We start from the raw sequence: 20726 nt of genomic DNA on the forward strand, positions 1-20726 counted from the left end.
TCCGATGTACATCCTGGCGACACACCTAGGCGTAACACTAGACCATGAAAGATCAAGGAGAGTGAGGAGCACTGAGTGGGCACTGGTCACTATCTATAGCAAGGGGGAATGGAAATCTGTCACAATGAAATATTCAGTATTAAAACATGTCACAACTCTTACATGTGAAGCCTCTGTCACGTTAATCTTTACAGCGGGCCTGCCCACACCCTCGCCCGTTGCCCTGTGCTCCCCCGGGCACAGCGGTCCAAGATCAAAATCCCCCCGATGCACACTCCATTCAGTGACGGTGTGAGCGCGGCTGTCAGCAGAATGACAGGAGTCAGACTTTCCAGAAACTGAGGAGTACCAGAGCCAACCTCACAACGAGTGATCATCACACCTCTGCCTTGCATAGTGACCCACTGACAGTGTCAACACAGGGTCATCACCCTGGAGTGATGTTACACAGACTCTTGGAGGGGGGAAAACAGGGTGGTTGAGGAGGGGGTGAGATGATGAGGGTGGGGAATTGGGAGAGGGGGGAAAATGGGAGGGGCGGTGGGGAATGGGGGCGAGGGAGGAAAATGGTGGGAGGGGAATGAGGTTGGGTGATTGGGGGGGGGGGGGGGGGGAAGGGACGTGAGAAGGCAGGGGGAGAAATAGGAGGGGCCTCAGCTGGTGGTCACAGCCACGCCCCTAGGAGAATCTGGACATGACAAGGGCCTCCCGTGTCCTCCATCCTCCAGTTCCTCTTCTGGCTCATCCTCCGGCCCCTCCTGGATTACCTCATCCTCAGATGAGGCCACATGTCCCTCTACCTGGTCCAGCATGTCCACCGGTGCTGTGCCAGTTTGTGGAGGGCACAGAAGACCACCACAAAGCGGGAGGCCATCTGGGGGGGGGGGGGGGGGGGATTTGTACTGCAAGCCACCACCAGAACGGTCAAGGCATCGTTACCGCATATTGAGCAGCCCAATACACTGCTCAACGACGACACGGGTGGCAATGTGGGCCTCATTATAACGGTCTCAGTCTCAGGTCTCTGCACCCGCGTCACCAGCCATGACGTCGGCGGGATCCACACCGGGTGCAACGTGGTCACTGAATCGCGTCCTCCGTGTTATTTCCTCACCTTTAAGACTGTTATTCATTTTCAAACCTGATCAATATTTATCAACAAGCCACTCAAATGCTAGGGACAAGAGGTTTGAAATTTCCTTCTGGGATATGGGAAGCCAGAAAAGCTTGGCTCTGGTTCAAATAATAGGAATGCTCTAATTTATAGCTTGTGGAGAAACTGAGCCTCAGAAGGACAAACTTGAGGATCTGAAACAGTGAAGACTATTTAGTTGACAGTGGAGTGTAGTAAATGTAAGGAATGCTACTAACCTCAAAATAGAATCTAATAGCAAGCTTCTTTCCATGTTCAATGACTATAATTGTATGAAACAATTATGTTAAATATGTATACAGAGTTATAGTCATGAACATGTTGTCAGAAAGGAATTCTTTTTTGACCACTGCATGGCATTTCAGAGACCACAGAAACACACTTACAGCCTTAATCTAGTGAGTACTATAAAGTAGGATATGGAGGAGATAGTCAAACAAAAAAGGCATTGGACTGGATTGAGTGGAGGGGACTAGGTATTGACCACCGTCCAGAGAGCCCATGAAAGCTACTCAGATAATTGACAGGACAATGGTGGGTTTCCCTCAGGGGAAGAAGTCTCACCCAACGCGAACTGCTGGAGACAGCTCTACCGCCACTGGGGAAACACTGGCTGCTGCTGGTATAACATTCACCTGAGGCCTAGATTTGTTATTGGGTGAGTGATGGCAGGAGGGAGGGACCTTGGGGGGGTGGAAGTCGGTAGCAAGGGCTGGGGGGGGGGGGGGGGGAGGGGGCTCTAAGTGGCCACCCTCCTTTCCTTTCCAATTCCGTTTTTTTGATCAAAGGCATTCTCCTGGGAGCTGACAAACAAACCCTCCACAAGTTTGCTTGTCATTCTCCTGCATGGAGAATCCTCCCACGCCCATCGCTGGTATTTATAAAGCCCTTAAATGGGCATTAATTTCCCACTTTAAAGCCTCAATTGGCAGGAGTGTGGGAAGGATGTCCATGAGCCTTCCCACACAGATTTAGTCAGGATGGAGGTGGGAAGGTAGCAGGTTCTCGCCCATTACCTTCCCAATTAAATGCCTCCCTCCACCACCAAACCCACCACAGGGTAGGCATTAAATTCCAGCCATTATAGATTTCAGAGTAATTATACTGTTCTGTGTCTTGAATTCAAAGTGGATTTCTAAAAATTGTCAACAATGTGGCTGTGGCTTTCAGCTCTCAAAGGATTAAGTGCACCATTGCTCAATCCAATTTAGCTGGCACTACAGCTAACCAGACAGCTAAGTGAGGATCAGATGCAATAAATCAGAACAATGATTGTTCTTCAAATTAAATCAAATCATAAATGACTGTGTCAAAGAGGCCATTCAAAGACATGGCATTTTAATTACTGTCTTTTTGACCCTAGATATTTTTAATCAGGCTCAATGTACGTTTTCAATGAAATGATGCAGACATAGAGATCCTTTTAAAAAATACGAAGCACGATTCTACTTAGGAGGTCAGCTTCATTAACGAAAAGGTGGAAAAACAATTTTCACAACCTGCAGCAATGGATTATTTATCATCATGTCGACAAATCAACTCAAGATTGGCAGCTACTTCAGGATTAATGGATCAGAAATGTGAAGCAGAAAGGATATAAGTAGCTTTAGGAAATAACTTCAGTTTTAGACAGGCCTGGAAAATACAAAAAAAAACAATTTTTTCTTGTGTCATTCATATATTACCTCAAACTTCTGACTCTCTTGTCGCAGTTTCTCGATAGTTTGCTCAATTTCTGCCAGTCTGGGATCCACACTTTCTGGCCTGCCCATTTGAGGATTCTTGATATATACATCCTTCATCTTTGTTAACCCATCTCTGACAATTGAAAAAATATAAATTTAGTGCACTAATTTGTGTTCCAGTTGGGAGTCCACTTTAAACGATGGCAGAAGACACCAGGTTATGAGATGGCTGTATGCTTTGCAAGGAAAATATTCACCAAATGCATAATTTCTCCCCTCCTGAACCATGACAGGTCAATAATGCAGTTGTTTTAATTGCAGGTACAAATTAATCAACCTGTCAATCAGGAACTGGACTTAAAAACATTTTAAAAAGTGACCCGAAACAAAAGCTGCAAGGTCATTGTGGTTTCATTGTACTGAGAGAGATTCTAATGAGAAGTTCTGTCCATGTTTCCAAGGAGTGAATATTCGGAAATCTGAAGAGACTCAAACGTGATTGGGATTCCAATCAGGATTTGAGCATTTAATGTAATGTACCACTAACAGGACACAGTGAGAAAAAGTAGTTCAAATAAAATATCTATCCTTTCACTTGCTTGAATAATAGATGAGAGAGTGATTTGCATATCTTGTGCTTCAGCCTCTTAAGCCTGTCCTGCCACTTTATTAAATCTCGGTTGATCTGTATTTCATAGAATCAAAAAACTGCTACAGTGCAACAGGGGGTCATTCGGCCCATCAAATCTGCACTGAACGTCTGAAAGAGCATCCTACCTAGGCCCACTCCTCCGCTCTCTCCCCGCAATGCTACCTACTCTCCCCGCAATACTACCTAGCCTGTACATCTTTGGACACTAAGGGGTAATTTAGCACAGCCAATATACCTAACCTGCAAATCTTTGGACTTTGGGAGAAACTTGAGCACCCGGAGGAAACTCACACAGACAAGGGGAGAAAGTGAAACTTTACAGACAGTCACCCATGGCTGGAATCGAACCCGGGTCCCTGGTTCTGCGAGGCAGCAGTGCTAACCACTGTGCCACCGTGACACTTCAACTTCACTTCTCTTCCAGTCCTGCACATCCATTGACATCCTTACCTAACAAAAGTCTCTATCAATTGCAGTCCTGAAAATTCCAATTGGCTCAGCATCTATAGTCTTTTGAAAGAATGTTCCAGATTTTCAACTACCTTTACGTGAACATATTCTTCCCAATTTAAACTCTTAACTGGCATTATTCTAATTTTAAAATTACGCTCCCTTGTTCTAGATTCTCCCTCCAAAGAAAGTTGCTTCTCTTTATCATATCCCTGTATCATTTTTAAATATGTCAGCTAAACTCTTCAATTTTCTAAACTCATGGGAATGCAAATCAAATTTATGTAAGCTGCTTTCACCATTTAACCCTTTTTAGTCAAAATATCATTCTGGTGAATCTGCAAGCGGTGCCCAAAACTGAATGCAGAGGCTGATAATTGTTCGGCTGCACAAGTCGCATTTAAATCAGAGGTTTCCTTACTCCAGGTGGGGTCTGACAAGGTTCCATATAGTTAAAGCATCACTTCTTAACAAATGTTTTCCAAACTCAAGATAAAACCCAACTTTCTGTTAGTCCTTTATGACATTTTGATTGCTTTTTATATCTCTGCACGCTTGTTTCTCAATGACCTCACATTTTCCCAAATTGGAATTGACAATTCCATCCAATCAATTGGTCTATGATGCTTTGTAAATTCCCTTTTCAATTTACGTAACTTATTGCTCCCAAGAATGTCATCTGCAAACTTGGATACATAACTCATTTCTTCTTCATTCCAGTCATTAATACAAATGTTGAAAATTTAGACCCCTGAACAGATGGATCTCTTATGAATACTATCGGTTAGATCCGGCCAAACAGTCAATGTTCCCCATTAACCCTACTGTTCCCAAACACTCAACCAATGACCAATACATGAGTGGGATACTGAATTTGGATGATCAGCCATGATCATATTGAATGGTGGTGTAGGCTCGAAGGGCCGAATGGCCTACTCCTAGACCTATTTTCTATGTTTCTATGTCATAAAGCTACCTCCAATTTTGTGCACAAATTTTTAATCTTTTGTGTCTTCTAAAAATCCATGCAGACAGCATCCACAGACACTCACCTATGCCATAGTTTTAATAGATGGGTAGTTAGCCCATCCAATGGCTAGAAAGTCAGGAGCAAGTCACCCTGCACCAGCCTGGGAAGCCAAAATGCTGCTATTAGTTGCTTGAGGTTGTGGCTTCCACCATTTCTCCCACTCCTTCTGAGGCAGGATGTACAGCTTCCAACAGCTGCTGGACAGTCAGATGGCCAGCGGTTCTTCAGCCCCAGATTAGCACAGATGCAGGCCCGGAGTTCAGTTTAGCCTCGCCAGGGCCTGTCAGGCAAGGTTGCTGGGAATCAAGCAAGAGCAACCCTTTCCACTGGGGGGGGGGGGGGGGGGGGGGGGGGGGCACAGTGGGCCTGACAGGGGGGAGAGTAACAGTGATTGCACAAAGACATCCAAGTGGCCCAAGGGTGGCCATCTGGCACCTACCCTGCTGCTGGTAAAATTCAAGTGGATGCAAGTAGAATCTCAAAAATAATTTGGCAACTATTTGTCCAGTTAGATACAAAAAGGATGGTTGGTAGGAAATTAAATATCATAATGATGCTGTAGAAATAAACTAACTATGGTTGAAGTTAAAGCACAATACTGGAGTTACTATGCTGCATGCCAAAACTGAAAATATTCCATTTTCAATAACATGAACATCCGTGGACCTCTTGAGCCCAACATTAAAAAAAAAATCATTGATGTATAAAGCTTATAAAAACCTAAGTTAAAAATAATGAAATATTGTGAAAGAAAGATGCAGTGTGAAGTATTCCTTCCTCCTTTGAGGATCCCGAGAATGCACAGGGATATCTGATGGGTACTATGTAGATTTAAAAAGAATCAACTTTCTCAAGACCCCATGTATGAGGCCTTTCTTTGTTGACTCAACAAATATTCAGTGATTTGATCTTTACTTCTCCAATTATGCATGTATATTGTTTTTTTTAACTAACTGGTGAGTTAAAAGATTTCCAGGTCATAAAGTGAAGGGAAATAAGCAGTAAAATAATTAATTCAAATTTTAATTGCAAGTGACTAAAAGATGCTCAGTGCTCACGACAGAGCTAAGACAGATAATTATTTTTGCCAGGTGAAGAAAATAATTTTCTGTTGGTGGGAAGCACCGCTCTTGGATTGGGATTTGAATGCTATCTGTAAAGAAAGAATGCGCAAGGTTACAGGGGTAAAGCAGGGAGCAGGACTGGGTAGAATGCTCTTTCAGAGAGCCAGTGCAGACTTGCTGAGCCAAATGGCCTCTGTAAAGATTATGTAATTCTTACCTTTGATCAGACTCTTTCTGGATTTCTTTGGTAATCTCATCAATCTTTTGCTGAAGTTTCTTTCTCCGTTGCTCTGGTGGAAGATGACTGAAGTCTTCTGGTCCTGAGCCCTGTCCAAACCGTAATCACACAAGTCAGTGCCTCAAGTGGATTTATTTTTTTGGGGTCACACTTTTGCCTGGGTGCCAAATTTGAACAAAGCGACAGTCATTTCTTGTACAGGAGTTTTGTTACCTCAACCCTTAAGCCTGGTGGCCATTATGCAGGCCACTTGATTAGTTACTTAAACCCAGATAGACATTCATTAAGTCTATGTTAGATTTGACATGGGAGTTGATGCACTTCTTTTTTACAGCTTTTTGCGCTTATTAGTAAAGTTCATAAAATGATTCCGAAACCAAACCTGTGGGGGTAGCTATTTATGTGCATACAGTAATCCAAATTAGCTAATACTTTACAAAGTTGCCACAGTGCATGAAGCTAGTGGACAATCCATGAACAATTCAGTTGAAATTCTTTTGGAGTTTGCAAGTCCTTCACTATCACAGAATCCCCTGGAAAACATTGGGAAATTTCACTTTAATTTCTGATGGATAATTTAGAGAATACACCCAGAGTTTTTAACACGAGACAATACACATTGGTAGAGACGAAAGTGGTGAAAAAAACAACAGCCGCCTATAACCACCAAAATGGATAATGCCAGAATTGTGGGGGTCCAAAGGAATCCGAAGGAGATGAAATTATTACTTTGGATTAACACAAGGAGAGATTCTTTAATTCCGAATATTTACATGCTGTCAAATTATATTTTTTATAAATAACATTTTGAATATAGATTGTGTTGTGGCAATAATTCCAAAAACTGCATTGGATGATTTATCCTCACACATTTATACAATTCTAGGTACTTGCACAGTTCCCTTACTGATGCATGAACCTCCGCAAAATTAAATGTAGCCATTTAAAACTATTCAGAAATACACGTTCTTTAAATTATCTAACAGTCTCTTCTGTTTTTCCTTGCACGTTGCAGCACACTGTTCTTTCATACTGTAAGTAGTATCGCAGAGAACATTGCAAGTATAGTTGACAACAATAAGAACAACAGATATTTTCTAATCTTGCTCTTGGGTGTCTCTTCTGTGTAAGTGGTTCAGCCTGATGCATTCTGTGCAGGCTGTAGAATGCACTGATAAGAGGTAACAAGGGATTTCATATCTTCACTGCTGATAACATTACACAAAAATCATAAGGAGACTCATCTGCAGACTCATTCAGAGGAGAATACAGAATTTTAAGATATCTGGCTCCATCATTTGTCTGCTTTTAGTCATCCTTTATTCCCATTCCAAGGGTTTTAAAGCCACGGAGCAGTTCAGAGATCGTCTGCTCCTGGGTCAGATATGTAAACTTGTATGCAACTAAAAATACATGAGAGAGAAAGAAAACAGCCACACAAATTATTCAGTGTATAAGCCAGTACCTTCAGAAAAATGTACAATGTGAATTCTAATGATGCTGCCATTTTCAACCAATTATATTATGGCCAGGATTCTCCATTTGGAAGGCTATGTTCTCCCGCTGGAGTAGAATCACTCCTGGTCTGCATTGGCACTAGGAGCCTCGACCAGGAATGATTCACTCTCCCTTGCCTTCCAAATTTATGCATGGTGAGGAACTCCCAGGATTCCATTCTGAATTCCGCTATTTCGAGCAGGCAGCTCTGTACCAAGGTCCGGTGGCTGCCCCACCATCCACGATATCAGAGACCTCCCCATCAGTCACCCCTTCCTGAAATCTAAAGAGCAGTCCTAGAAGAAACAGTGAAAAATCACTGCGTTTTCAATTACTTGTCCCTTACACCAACTGCATCAGACAAAGTGTAGAAAGCAGCGGCTGTTACTTCATAGCAAGCCAAAACACATCACAAGGCTTTAAACCCCCTCGGATCCTTTGATCTGCAAGGCTTCTATTCACTTTCAAACAGAAATAGATTTTAGTAGCCTGTAATTGACAGGTGTCTAGCTTGTTTATTTTCATCTCCCTTGAATGTATCTCAAGCACCCTGCTGTGAACCTAACCACAACATTTATAAACATCGAGCTATGATTGACAGGTCGTCACCCCATGAAAAGCAGTTAACTGCTATCTGCTGAGAAAAACAGGAAGTGAAAGTACATTTCTCCAAAAGGCTGGAGCATCATGGAGACGTGGAGAATTGGGTGTCCAGCCCGTTAATTGAACGCAAATAGGTTCCATTGACCCACCCGCCAGCACGGGGTGTGTAGCTTGCTGCCGCCGCCGATTTGGAATGGGATCGGCACCGTTTTTTGTCCACACACGATTCTCTACCGCATCAGAAATTCCGCTGCCAGTGCCGAAGAATCCACCCTTAAACCTGCCTTGCTTTTTGTCCCCAGATTTACTATACCATGTGTATGGTTTATCATAGAATTCCTACAGTGCAGAAAGAGGCCATTCGGCCTTGGGCCTACTCAGTGTATAAGCCAGTACCTTCAGAAAAATGTACAATGTGACAGTGTGGAGAATTTTAATGATGTTGCCATTTTCAACCAATTACATTATAGCCAGTCACCGGAGCTCCAAATCGAACCCGAATCCCCTGCACTGTGAGGCAGCGGTATAAACCGCTGTGCCAGCCTTATGAAAACCTCTTACGTATAGTTGAATTTCAACCGGGGTATGGATATTAATTTTAATAGAATTTGATAAAAGTTTTGTAATCTGTTACTCCAGGTGCATTGTTGGATGCTGACCTTTCACGTGTACCTCTTGGTATGCAAGTAGTTCCAAAGGGCCATAGTGAAGGTGCAACGAGTTAATTAATTGACCAAAAGAATCAAAGAAAACCATGTTTGAAATCCTGGTCAATGAACCCAATGTCTTCTTGGTGGCCAGCCTAAGTACAACTGGCATGATTGCTCTGGGGCTCTGCCAGAAGTCAGTTATTTAACACTTCACTTACACTACATAACCGTAGATGTAGGTCCATGTGCATCGCAAATACATTTTTACACATAAAGGTTATTACTAGTTAAGATACTGGCACACCATATTCATGTTTTAACTGTGTCTATCAGCCTCTACAAAAATAGGTTTTATTCAAATGAATCCTGAAGTCTAAACACTGTCAATGCACACTGTCCAATTTTAAATTGGATTAATTCTGAATTCAAAAATCCACCCACACCGTGCTGCATTATTTTATCCCAAAATATTTTATGGTTTTGCATTGCAGTTTCCTGAATAGAAGAACCTATTGAAACAGACACTTCAGGCTGAAACTACTGTCACTGATCATTAGAAAGGTGGGGAAGTAATTGTTTTTACGGCTTTTCAGATATATCCTAAAACTGCACTCTCTTATGTAAACAGAGGTGCATGTAACAAGCAAGTGAGAAAACTCATTACACTTCCATCTCCATTTTAAAGTGATCGTTATTGCCCGAAAGAAGCTAATTTACCGTTGCGGTCGACAGAAGCTCAAACTACAAACTGAATCCATTGCACATTCTTGTGTTGAAATCTAGTGTGTAAAATCAAAGTGTGCAAACTTTTAGCTGTCCGGCTAGTAGCTTCCAACTGGAGGTAGCCATGGATGCCCGGAGGCAACAACCTTTCAATTCAGTGATTAAATATATTGAACTAATTCAATTCTGCAGTATCTCAAACATGTGCTTCATTATATAAATTCTGCATACTGCACTTTAATACACAACATATCCATCACAGAACAATGTGGTTACTGCAATTTACAATTAGTGAAAATCAGCAGAATTCCTGATGTTCATTAAGCATGGGCTAGAGAAGTTATTTCTAATATTTAACAACACTAAGGTATTATCCATTGTTCAATCTAGAAAACAAGTAATCAACTTAATTGAATTAATTTTTTTTAAGAGCGTAACCTAAACAGGGCTCCAAAATATTTGATTTTGTCTCGGTAAGAAATAAGCTTTCCACCAGAGAAAAGCATTGCACAAACATAAAGACAATTAACACAACTGTTGCAAGGCATAATTTCCAATGTGAATACATATATACATAATATATAAAATTCATACGATTAACCTTAAACCTCAAAGAAGAAACGCTAATCAGTTTCTCTCACACTTAAACTGCAACACATTGGAATATCTTTTCCCAAATTGTTTGTTTATTCTTTATGAAATTATTGCAGTGTGCTCCACCTACGTTCCCTTAATTGTAACGGCCTTTTGTCAGTGACTTTATTCACATAGCTGGCTGGTGTATCAATACATGCACTTGGGCAGAACCTTTCACAGTTATTAAGAATTAGATTTTGGTGGGCACTCCTCACTGCCAAGGCAGAAAGCTCACTCAACTCTGTCCATTAGTACTTAAAGTCCAACAAAATGTTATGGAAAACTCACTTTTCCCTCTACATAAGAGCTCCAAAGGATTGTGGGTGGGAATGGTATAAAAGATGTTGCATTCAGATAAAAACAGATGTCCTATGATACTTTGTAAAGCAGGTGATTGAAACCCACTGCATTCTGAGTCAGTGTAATAATGTAAGAGGGAAGCATCTTTGAAATTGTTTTGATGTTATTCCAGAGCCTAAATATTTATATACAGGTCCCTTAATTTAGTGCCAAAGGTTTAGCTTCACAGTAAATTCCAAAAGATAGCGATTATTAACGAACATCGTGTGTCAGAAATGCCTTTCAGATTTGTCCTATTCTTGAAATCTCAGCAGCAATTCATCTTCAGCAATTAATGTAAAGTCAGCGATACTGCAAGTTAATGAAAGGAATTGACTACACATTTTTAAAGCTGTAAATAATTTCACTGCTCACAGGGATTATTTAAATAGAGCACAGGGATGTACTATGTATTTTAGCATTTGCGCCCAATACCTAGAAGACTTGCTGTACTCAAAACTATGATAAAGAATCAACTAACATTAAACCAAAATAAATTTTCCATTTAGGTTGAACATTTAATTTCATTGTGAATTTTAATATTTCTTTGCTCCACACACAGGGACTTTAAAATCCTGTTATATGTGAAAGTCTCAACGCTGTAGCATCCCTTATGGCTTCCGTGAGTTCACCTTGGGGGCTTTGGTCTTCATCCAAAGAAAATTCAATGCAGTCTCCTCAAATATATATGACTTTAGCTTCCTTCTTTTGAGGGTGAACCCATAGAGCAAATTACTCAATATTCAGTCATTGGTATTAAGGGAGATGTACTTTCCTCAGTATATGAACTAAGAGAAATACTACCCTTGTTTCTTAAGGAAGGGTTTAAAGTACTTTTTCAACTTTGCAGAAACAGAAAATATAAGCTGCCAGTATTATTCAGTGACAAATATTATGATGAATATAAACAATGAACAGTGATGTCAGAGAGTGGGTGGAGCTCAGCTCAGTTCAGCCATTTTGGCAGGTTTTTAGTTTCAGTTTAAAAAGCAGTGTGGTGTGTTTCCAGAGAGCTGCAAGTTTTGACAAGAGCTGGAGTTGCTGTGATGTCTGCCATAAAAGACCATCTCTGGATCATTTGTGTGATTTAAAGTAAAGCCTTTAACCTGATGTGATTTTGTTTAAAGGTGTTAAGTCTCTTGGAAGTTTGAAGGAACATTTTAAGGAATTATTTACTGTTGCAATATTTTCTGAGTTATCTTTGAAGTAAGGGGTGTTAAGAGGTCCAATGTTTATTTAAGATGTTAAGTTGAGTTCATGGAATAAACAGTGTTTTGTGTTTAAAAACCCACGTGTCCATAATTGTAATCCCACACCTAGGGAACAAGCCGTGTGCTAGGAAAAGCAACAAATACATTAAAGGGGGAGGTTGGTTGAATTCCATGATACATTTTGGGGTTCTGAAAAGCCTCGCCCATAACACAGAGCAAAGGATTTGTGTGATCGTAGGCTCAGCAACATACCACAGCGTTAGCTGCTCCGCCTTCATGGAATAAATTTTTAAGTCATAAGCATGCTAGTTTTCTCGATACCTATGATTACTGTGGTCTTGGAATATAGAAAATACTCTGTGATGATCCAATTTCAATATAGGCCATGTGTGAATTATTTGCAGGTTTTGTGCATGGGCTAATATGCCAACAGCACTGTGGGTGTGCCTAAACCACATGGACTGCAGTGGCACCTTCTCAAGGGCAATTAGGGATGGACTAACTAGTGACGTCCACATCCTATAAAATGTTAAAAGTTTACATGTAGACAAATAAAATAAACAGAATAAAGGCAAATTTGTTTTGATACCCTTGAAGTTACCACAAAAAATACACACACATTCTTTAGTTTATTAGCATCATAAATCAGACATAATAGAAAAAATGGTGCACTTTTAATTGCACATGTGTTAAGTGATTAAAATGAAGATATCATGATCACCTCAATTAGATTCCAGACCTGTGTATTCAAAGTTTTCTGACAAAACAATACAAACATGGACAAAACACAACAAAAAATTGTCACAATTAATTTCATAAGTTGTTATCAAGATTGGTAAATCATATTAGAACTCGAATGGACACACAAAATGCCACATTGCTTACCAGTTTGAGAGAAAGCTTCACACGAAATTGAAGAGGAAAGGTGGAAAGAGAAAAAAACAAGTGACAAGTCAATAGAAAATGAGTACTCATTTGCAAACTCTTCATAAGAATGATCTGTACTGAATCAACATTGTGAATGTTAGTGAACCTGGTTCATAAGGAAGCCATCTTAAAATGCATCGGATGAGGTTGTGAAAACTACAATATTTTTGTACAGTAAAAGAAACCTGTACAATATCAGTGTAATAGGAACATGAGGAAAGCATGGAACAGTTAGTCCATTATGTCTAATCCTATTATAGACCGTGTACTATTGTGGACTCTGTTCAATCCATTTTATCTTCAGAGACAGGACTCTGTAAAATTCCTACCTGCTCCCCTAATGTGTAAACCAAGCATGATTCCAACACATCAATCTAACTTACATCCTTACATTCATTGGCACATTTTTACAGGCTTAAGGGCTCAGAAACCATCGTAGAGTACAAGTGAAATAACATCTCCCTACAAACTTTCAACCCAAAATCCAATTCACAAGACAGATATTCTTCCAGGTATTTCTGCGAGATGCTAATACTACTGTAAATTTATTCTGATACACGTTTGTTAGTGAAGTGCAATTGGTATTGCAGCCCTCATGCTCTCTCTGTCACAACCACAATTCTGATGTTACAGAGATTATTTCCAGATCATTAAATTATTCAACTGTCTTCAGTACTTAATATATCCAACAGAATACCCAATGGAAAATTGCATGATAGCTACTTATAGATCACTAATTAGGAACAGCTACATATTTGCTTCTTTACTGCTTATGAAGTACAGAAGGATCCTTGCCCAGTGAAATCTGAAAATGATATTATTTCCTGTTACTTATCCTCTATGACATACTGCACTACAAGGGCAATAGAATAATGTTTAAATTCCAGAGAACTTGCACTTCTCATTTTTGACCATGTCTATATTTCACTTCAAAGTGCACCATCAAGACGTGTCGCCTTTTATAAGAAATGAAATGTTGATTTGTAGTACTCTACCAATGATCTGACCAATGGTAAAATATCAGATATGTGATGATTGATTAGGAGCCTGTAGACTATGGCATTCCATGACAATGTAATCATGGCGCAATTTTAAACTTGCAAATACAAGTTACTGGAATGAGGATATTACACTGGTGCCTCAGTTTTTCTAGTGTACTCTACCAATAATTTGCTGGCACCACAGGCATAGTCTTTTCCAGCTATGAAAAGATATTTTAAAATGTAAAACATTTTAATTAATGTTCTAACCATTGCTGAAATGCAAGTCTATGGATATTCCCAATGTTACAGCTTATGGTGCTGCATTCACCAGCTTGGCTAAAAGCTAGAGAGACATTTAATAGACAGTCAAGATGAGTAACAGCTAGCCCAGGGATTTTGTAAAGGCTTAATTCAAACTTGTCCAGTGCTTAACTGCTAGAGCTGTATTCTTTCTGGCAGTAACATTGTTCTACTTTAATTGCACTGGATGAATAAATAATGCAGAAATCATCAAAGAGGAATTTAAGCTATTCTTTCAGTGTGCTTCACAAACATCAGTGTCTGAAAAAAGACACTTAAGATTTAAGGAATCGAGGCTGCATGGGCTGAATGTTACTAGTTTCCTCATGTCCTGCTCATCAGTGATTCATAGTTTTGAACTTCAGTGTCACAAATGGAAGGCAACATATAATTACACACAAGGAATATTTTTTGGGATATCACAAACATTATTGTTAAAATCATATAATTTACATTCCAATGATATAATGGAATGGCCACCTTATGAACCTTAGCTCAGAAAAATGAAGATGCAACATAAGCTTTTCTAACAGACACAAACTGCTTTGCACAACACAAACATGAAAGCTTCACATTTAATGCTCTATGTATCTTTGACCCTGTGGAAAAATTATATGGCATTTAAAAAATCAAACTTTAGCTAAACTAAACCCTAGTATTTATTTTTAAAAATGCTTTAGAAAGTTTCAAATGGAAAAGTATACTTATTCCTTTTGAGGCGGAAACATTTAATTATAAACAAGAAACTGAAAATCCAGAAGGGTTTTTTGTGTATTGAACACTAGCTATACTAAATAGAATTCAATTGAATAAAACAAAGAATGTTAAGCTTTTAAAACTGACAATCTTAGTATATGAGAATTCAAATGAGACTTTCAGTCAAAATAATAATACGCTCACGTATTTAGAACAGAACCAAAAATAAATCAAAACTATATGTAACAAAGTAAAAAAAAGTAGAAATGAAATCAATGCAATCAGGGATGGACGATACATTCTGGCCGAGCCAGTGACACTATCATTCCGAGAATGAATGAACTGAAAAAACGAACAGCAAAGTTTCACAAAAATCAAAATTCTAAACAACTAACATTACACTGGGTGTCCTTCTGGTATTAGAATACTGAGCACTGAACATAAAGTATTTATTCTGGATTCAAAACTTGATTAATTTAATTAGAACATTTAAATTAAAATGATAAATTCTCCTTTTATGCAACGCTAAATATGGCTGACATTATTGTAAAATACCATGTTAGTGCATTACTTAACGGAAAACAAAGGGTTTACAAAGCAGCTCTAGGAAGAGCAGCAACCTTAAGTTAGTTGCATATTATCCTAAGGTTTACCATTACTTTTCAACAATTAGTTAATTTATTATCAAAAATCTGCACAGCTACAAAATTCAGAGTTGTTAATTAATGCCCCAAAGCAGAATCCATATCAGCATGCCTTCTTAAATGTAAGAGTACATCGTCCACTATATATCTGCTCCCATCCATTTCAATTTTGTTTTCATTCCTCTTCAGATTTCTCCTTTTGTTTCCCCGCAACATCGTTCCCCTGCTGATAACGTGGGTAGGTACATCTTTTTTGATCTCTGTTCACAGATAGGAACAGCGTAGGTATCCAATTATGCGGATTATAAATTAGAAGATCAAAGTACTGACACGTGTTCCCAATTCCCCAGTTAAGGGATCTACATGAAGTCCCAAGTGAAGTAATTCTCAAGGGAAGGCAAGTCAACTTGAATTTGTTCATGTACTCCACCATACCCAGTTATATCTGTTTGGTACTTGTGCTGATTGCATTAAATCCTAACTCTTCGCAAGTGTTATTCATCATCAAACATCTGATTGCAATTTTTTGTTGGCTGTGATTTTCAAAATTCCCATATGAAACCTTCAAGATGATCTCAATATTTTCATAAAGGATGACTTCATTCTTTTTCCATAGAAATCAGAAGGTATTTTGAATTACCCATCTCCTTTCAAGGAACATGGCCCACTGATTTACATATACTCAGAAGCAGAAATATAAACTGAAGACTTAATATAAACTGAACCTTAGTTAGGCCACACTTGGAGTATAGTGTTCAATTCTGGTCACCACACTACCAGAAGGATGTGGAGGCTTTAGAGAGGGTGCAGAAGAGATTTACCAGAATGTTGCCTGGTATGGAGGGCATTAGCTATGAGGAGCGGTTGAATAAACTCGGTTTGTTCTCACTGGAACGAAGGAGGTTGAGGGGAGACCTGATAGAGGTCTACAAAATTATGAGGGGCATAGGCAGAGTGGATAGTCAGAGGTTTTTCCCCAGGGTAGAGGGGTCAATTACTAGGGGGCATAGGTTTAAGGTGAGAGGGGCAGGGTTTAGAGTAGATGGACGAAGCAAGTTTTTTTACGCAGAGGGTAGTGGGTGCCTGGAACTCGCTACCGGAGGAGGTGGTGGAAGCAGGGACGATAGTGACATTTAAGGGGCACCTTGACAAATACATGAATAGGATGGGAATAGAGGGATACGGACCCAGGAAGTGTAGAAGATTGTAGTTTAGTCGGGCAGCATGGTCGGCACGGGCTTGGAGGGCCGAAGGGCCTGTTCCTGTCCTGTACATTTCTTTGTTCTTTTTTGTTCTACTCAATTTCAATCTGCTGGAATTATATTTCAGTGGCTGTTTAACTAGATGGAATATGTAGTTCTGCCTGCTTGAGTTACTTTTAATTTGATTTAAATAAATTAAATATTCTATAGCTTTTTCTTAGGTCTTTAATCCATTTATGTGGCAGCAGGCAAACTGACACTGCCCACAATATCGAAAAACCACCACTGTCATGTGCTCAGCTCAGCTGCCCACAGGTCTTTAATATTTAACCCAAACTCCCATTTATCTCTAATCAACATGTATAAAATTTCCACAGCACAACAGCAAAACACTTGTTGACATCTACTTCTTCATATAAAACTCAGGCATGCTATCATCACAGTCTTTTCTCCATGCCCCTTTCCCCCACTTAAATTTATGTCCTTGGTGATGCTCTTCCAAAGAGTGACATATTTATACTGGGAAATTAAACTCGCCATTTTTAAACACAAAATATCAGCATCAATTATTCCCAGGTCAGATGCAGCACAAACTGAATGCAGAATGAAGCATCAATACTGTGCCTTTACCCTAGCCTCACATGTATGTATAGATTGTACCCTCTTTTTGAGGACAGAGGTTGCAAATCCTTGGCTTTTTCATGGTGGGCTCATACCTAGTGCGGTTAATGAGACAAATTTCAAACAGATATGTGCAAAGTGTCCAGTGTGTTTCTTTGTTAAAGAGGAAAGAATAATCTTGCTCTATACCAATAAAATTTTCATTTTGCACATCAACCATTAGGGGTTGAATTATTAAAGCCTGATGGTGGCAGTAGGTGGGCCTGGTATTTCCCAACACATGCTGCCATGATAAACCCATCCCAGACCCAGTTTGAAAAAAGCCAGACCAGTGGCAAAATGGCTTCCTGTCCACAAGCAGTGGGAGCCAATGGAAGTAATTAAGAAGTTTATTAAGGCCCTCTCCTGTGCTGACTGGGTTGGGAGGTTCATGTTTCAATGGAACTTTAAGCTCTCCCCCGCCGACGTGACATCCAGTTGGTCACAGCTAACCATGTGCGGCCTGACAGCCGGGGACCTTTTATTTTAAAATGTTTTTGAAGTGTTGAGTGAGCACCTCCACCTCGAGGTGCTCTCTTTCTGCCTCATCTACATTGGCAGGCAGCCCCTTTCTCAGTGCTAGAGGCCCTCCTTTTGGCCCTTCAGTGTTGAGCGCCTGCCCATCATCCTTAATTGGACAATGAGCCTGACCTTTTTGAAAATCTCGTCGGGGTCTACTTCGATATGGGTGTGGGCTTGGTCCAGAAACCTGACTGCCCTGATCCCAAGCCGAAAATCCAGCCTAAGGTTTCTTCATGAGACTGAGAATTGAATTTCAACTTGTACTGCATTATGGATTAACACCCACAAGCATGAAAATAAATGGAATCAGGGAAGCAGATTTCACCCTCAGTTTATTTACTCCTCTCCTGAAATCCTACATCTTGTAGGGGGCTGGTCCCAAGGGCATGCTGTCCCCTTATAACTGACTCAAGTGCCATATTCCATCTCTGAGCCTAGATGCAGTTTGTATGGCTGACATCACAGATGAGAGCAATTCTATTTACAACAGCTGCACATATATGTTTTCCGTCTGGGATCACCGGATAACAACTGCAAGGCAAATTGGGTCTAATTCTTCTCCTACAATTCATTTACAGGATGTGCTCACATCTGAAATAGATTAAACATCCCAACTCAAAGACAAGCAATAGCTCCAATGTACACAAGTGTCTCAATTTTGTTATTTAATATTGTGGTAAATTACTCAATTAACATGCTTACATTGTAAAATATTATTTACGGTGAAGTAAAGATTTACGCTGCCTTCAACACAAAGCTCTTCAAATTTATATATTTTTATACAGGAAAACTTTACGTGGGATTCAAGATGAACTGCACTAATTAATCTGAACTAGGGCAGTAATCTACCTGACAATTAGCCTCACCAGCCTTGGATTAAGGAGGGTGTTATATCCAGGTTATTCAGCAATCCCTGTTTGATGAGTATGGCTGGAATTCTCTGATAATAGGGCTATGTCCCCACGCCCGTGAGAAAACGGGCGCAAATCATTCTGGACTTACCTGGAGAAAGTCCAGTGTGATTCTCCATTTTGCAGGGGTAGAGCAGGGCCCCGGAGTAGTCCTCGGAACTCCGGCTGTCGATACAGGACCTGCACATCCGGCTGCGGGTCCACGCCTGCGGTGGCGGCCCTGTGCAACATGGCGGACCCACACAGCGGGCCGGCCCCAATAATATAGACCCCCCCCCCTTCAGATAGCGCGCGCTCGCCCATCGGTGGCCCCCGATCGCGAGCCTGGCCGTCCTGGAGGCCCTCCCGGTGACGGATCCGGCCACTCCCCCCTCACCAGGGCTGCCGCATGAGTGAACCACGCCGGCAGGAGCACAGCCAGTTGTCAGCGGAGAATCTCTGCCGGGGCCTCTTTCAATGGCCCCCGACCTGCGCCGCGCCAACCGCGCGATTGACGGTGATTCTCCGGTCCCCGGAGAATAGCGCAAAGGCATCAGATTGAGTCCGACGCCTCATTCTCCACCCCCGCGCTGAGCCCGATTGCGAAGCGGAGGTTCGGAGAGTCCCGGCCTATGTGTTTCTGAGGGATGAGGTTAGAATTGGACTTGATGACTTCCGGTTGCGTCTATGACTAGGTAGGTCGCACGTTCGACAGCTCCCGCCGGGAACGGACGTTTGGGCCAACGGCAATCGGCAATTGTTCGACTGCTTCCAGTGTGGGAAGGTGACAGCAAGGTCCCCCCGACATTATATGGATTGGACCAGGAGTGGAGCGGCTAAAAAAAGTGATCCTGGTGCAGCGAAAAGTTCGAGGGAGGAAAAGCAAGATGACGGCATGTGGAGACCAAGCAGCGTGGGCGCAGCGGTCGCAGGAGCAGCAGGAGTTTCTTAAACGCTGCTTTGAGGAGCTGAAGATAGAAATGCTGGCGCCAATGAAGGCGGCGACTGAGAAGCTTGTGGAGACCCAGAAGGCCCAAGGGGCGGCGATCCGGGAGGTGCGGCAAAAAAGCTTCGGAGAACGAGGACAAAATCTTGGGCCTGGCGGTGAAGGTGGAGGCGCACGAGGCGCTGCACAAGAGGTGGGCGGAGAAATTCGAGGACCTGGAGAATAGGTCAAGGAGGAAGAATCTTCGGACTCTGGGTCTCCCTGAAGGAGTGGAGGGGCCCGATGCCGGAGCATATAGGAGCACGGTGCTCAATTCGCTGATGGGCGCGGGAACTTTCCCGAGGCCCCTGGAGCTGGATGGGGCTCATCGGGTCCTGGCAAGGAGACCCAAAGCCAACAAGCCGCCAAGGGCTGTAGTGGTGAGGTTCCACCGCTTTGTGGACAGAGAGTGTGGCCTGAGATGGGCCACAAAAAAAGAGGAGCTGCAGGTGGGAGAACACGGAGATCCGAATTTATCAGGACTGGAGTGCGGAGGTGGCTAAAAAGAGGGCTGGTTTCAACAGGGCTAAGGCGGTGCTCCATCGGAAGGGGGTGAAGTTCGGGATGCTGCAGCCAACGCGATTGTGGGTCACGTTCCAAGATCGGCACCACTATTTTGAAACGCCTGATGAGGCATGGAACTTTATACAGACTGAAAAGTTGGACTCAAATTGAGGGTTTCTCATGGGGGAAGTTTACTATGTTTACCGCGTTTGGGGAATGTTCTTTTTGTTTGAGTGCTGGGTGGGGATGGGTGAATGGATTTGATGTGGGGGCTGTGGGAGAGTGTGGGCGTCGGTGTTGGAGGGGCAGAGCCCCACGGAGGAAGAGGGGGGGGTGGAGGCCCGGAGATGGGGAGTTGGGGTAAGGCCACAAAATGGAGCTGCGCTAGAGGCGGCGGGGCCGGCTCAGGAAAGCGTGGGCTTTTTCCCGCGTTAGGGAAGGATGGGGGCGGGGCAGGGGAGGGGGGGGAAGGGCGGTGCTGG

The 20726-nt window shown here is 41.8% G+C and overlaps 1 protein-coding gene across 8 annotated transcripts in view; it reads right to left on the reverse strand.

Moving 5' to 3' along the window:
• Positions 1 to 20726, reverse strand: part of fnbp1b (formin binding protein 1b) — a 311579-nt gene that overhangs the window by 67281 nt on the left and 223572 nt on the right. For 5 of the 8 annotated variants that reach the window (XM_072488654.1, XM_072488660.1, XM_072488659.1 and 2 more), the window contains 3 exons: positions 12817 to 12831; positions 6252 to 6361; positions 2839 to 2971 (listed from right to left, as the gene is read on the reverse strand). In XM_072488654.1, coding sequence (XP_072344755.1) covers positions 2839 to 2971; positions 6252 to 6361; positions 12817 to 12831 — 258 coding nt within the window. Of the gene's footprint in view, positions 1 to 2838; positions 2972 to 6251; positions 6362 to 12652; positions 12689 to 12816; positions 12832 to 20726 lie in introns of all 8 variants that reach the window. The other 3 variants (XM_072488661.1, XM_072488658.1, XM_072488656.1) reach the window with 2 other exon arrangements.

The sequence above is a fragment of the Scyliorhinus torazame genome, chromosome 22, assembly GCF_047496885.1.
Source record: "Scyliorhinus torazame isolate Kashiwa2021f chromosome 22, sScyTor2.1, whole genome shotgun sequence".
Classification (NCBI taxonomy): domain Eukaryota; kingdom Metazoa; phylum Chordata; class Chondrichthyes; order Carcharhiniformes; family Scyliorhinidae; genus Scyliorhinus; species Scyliorhinus torazame.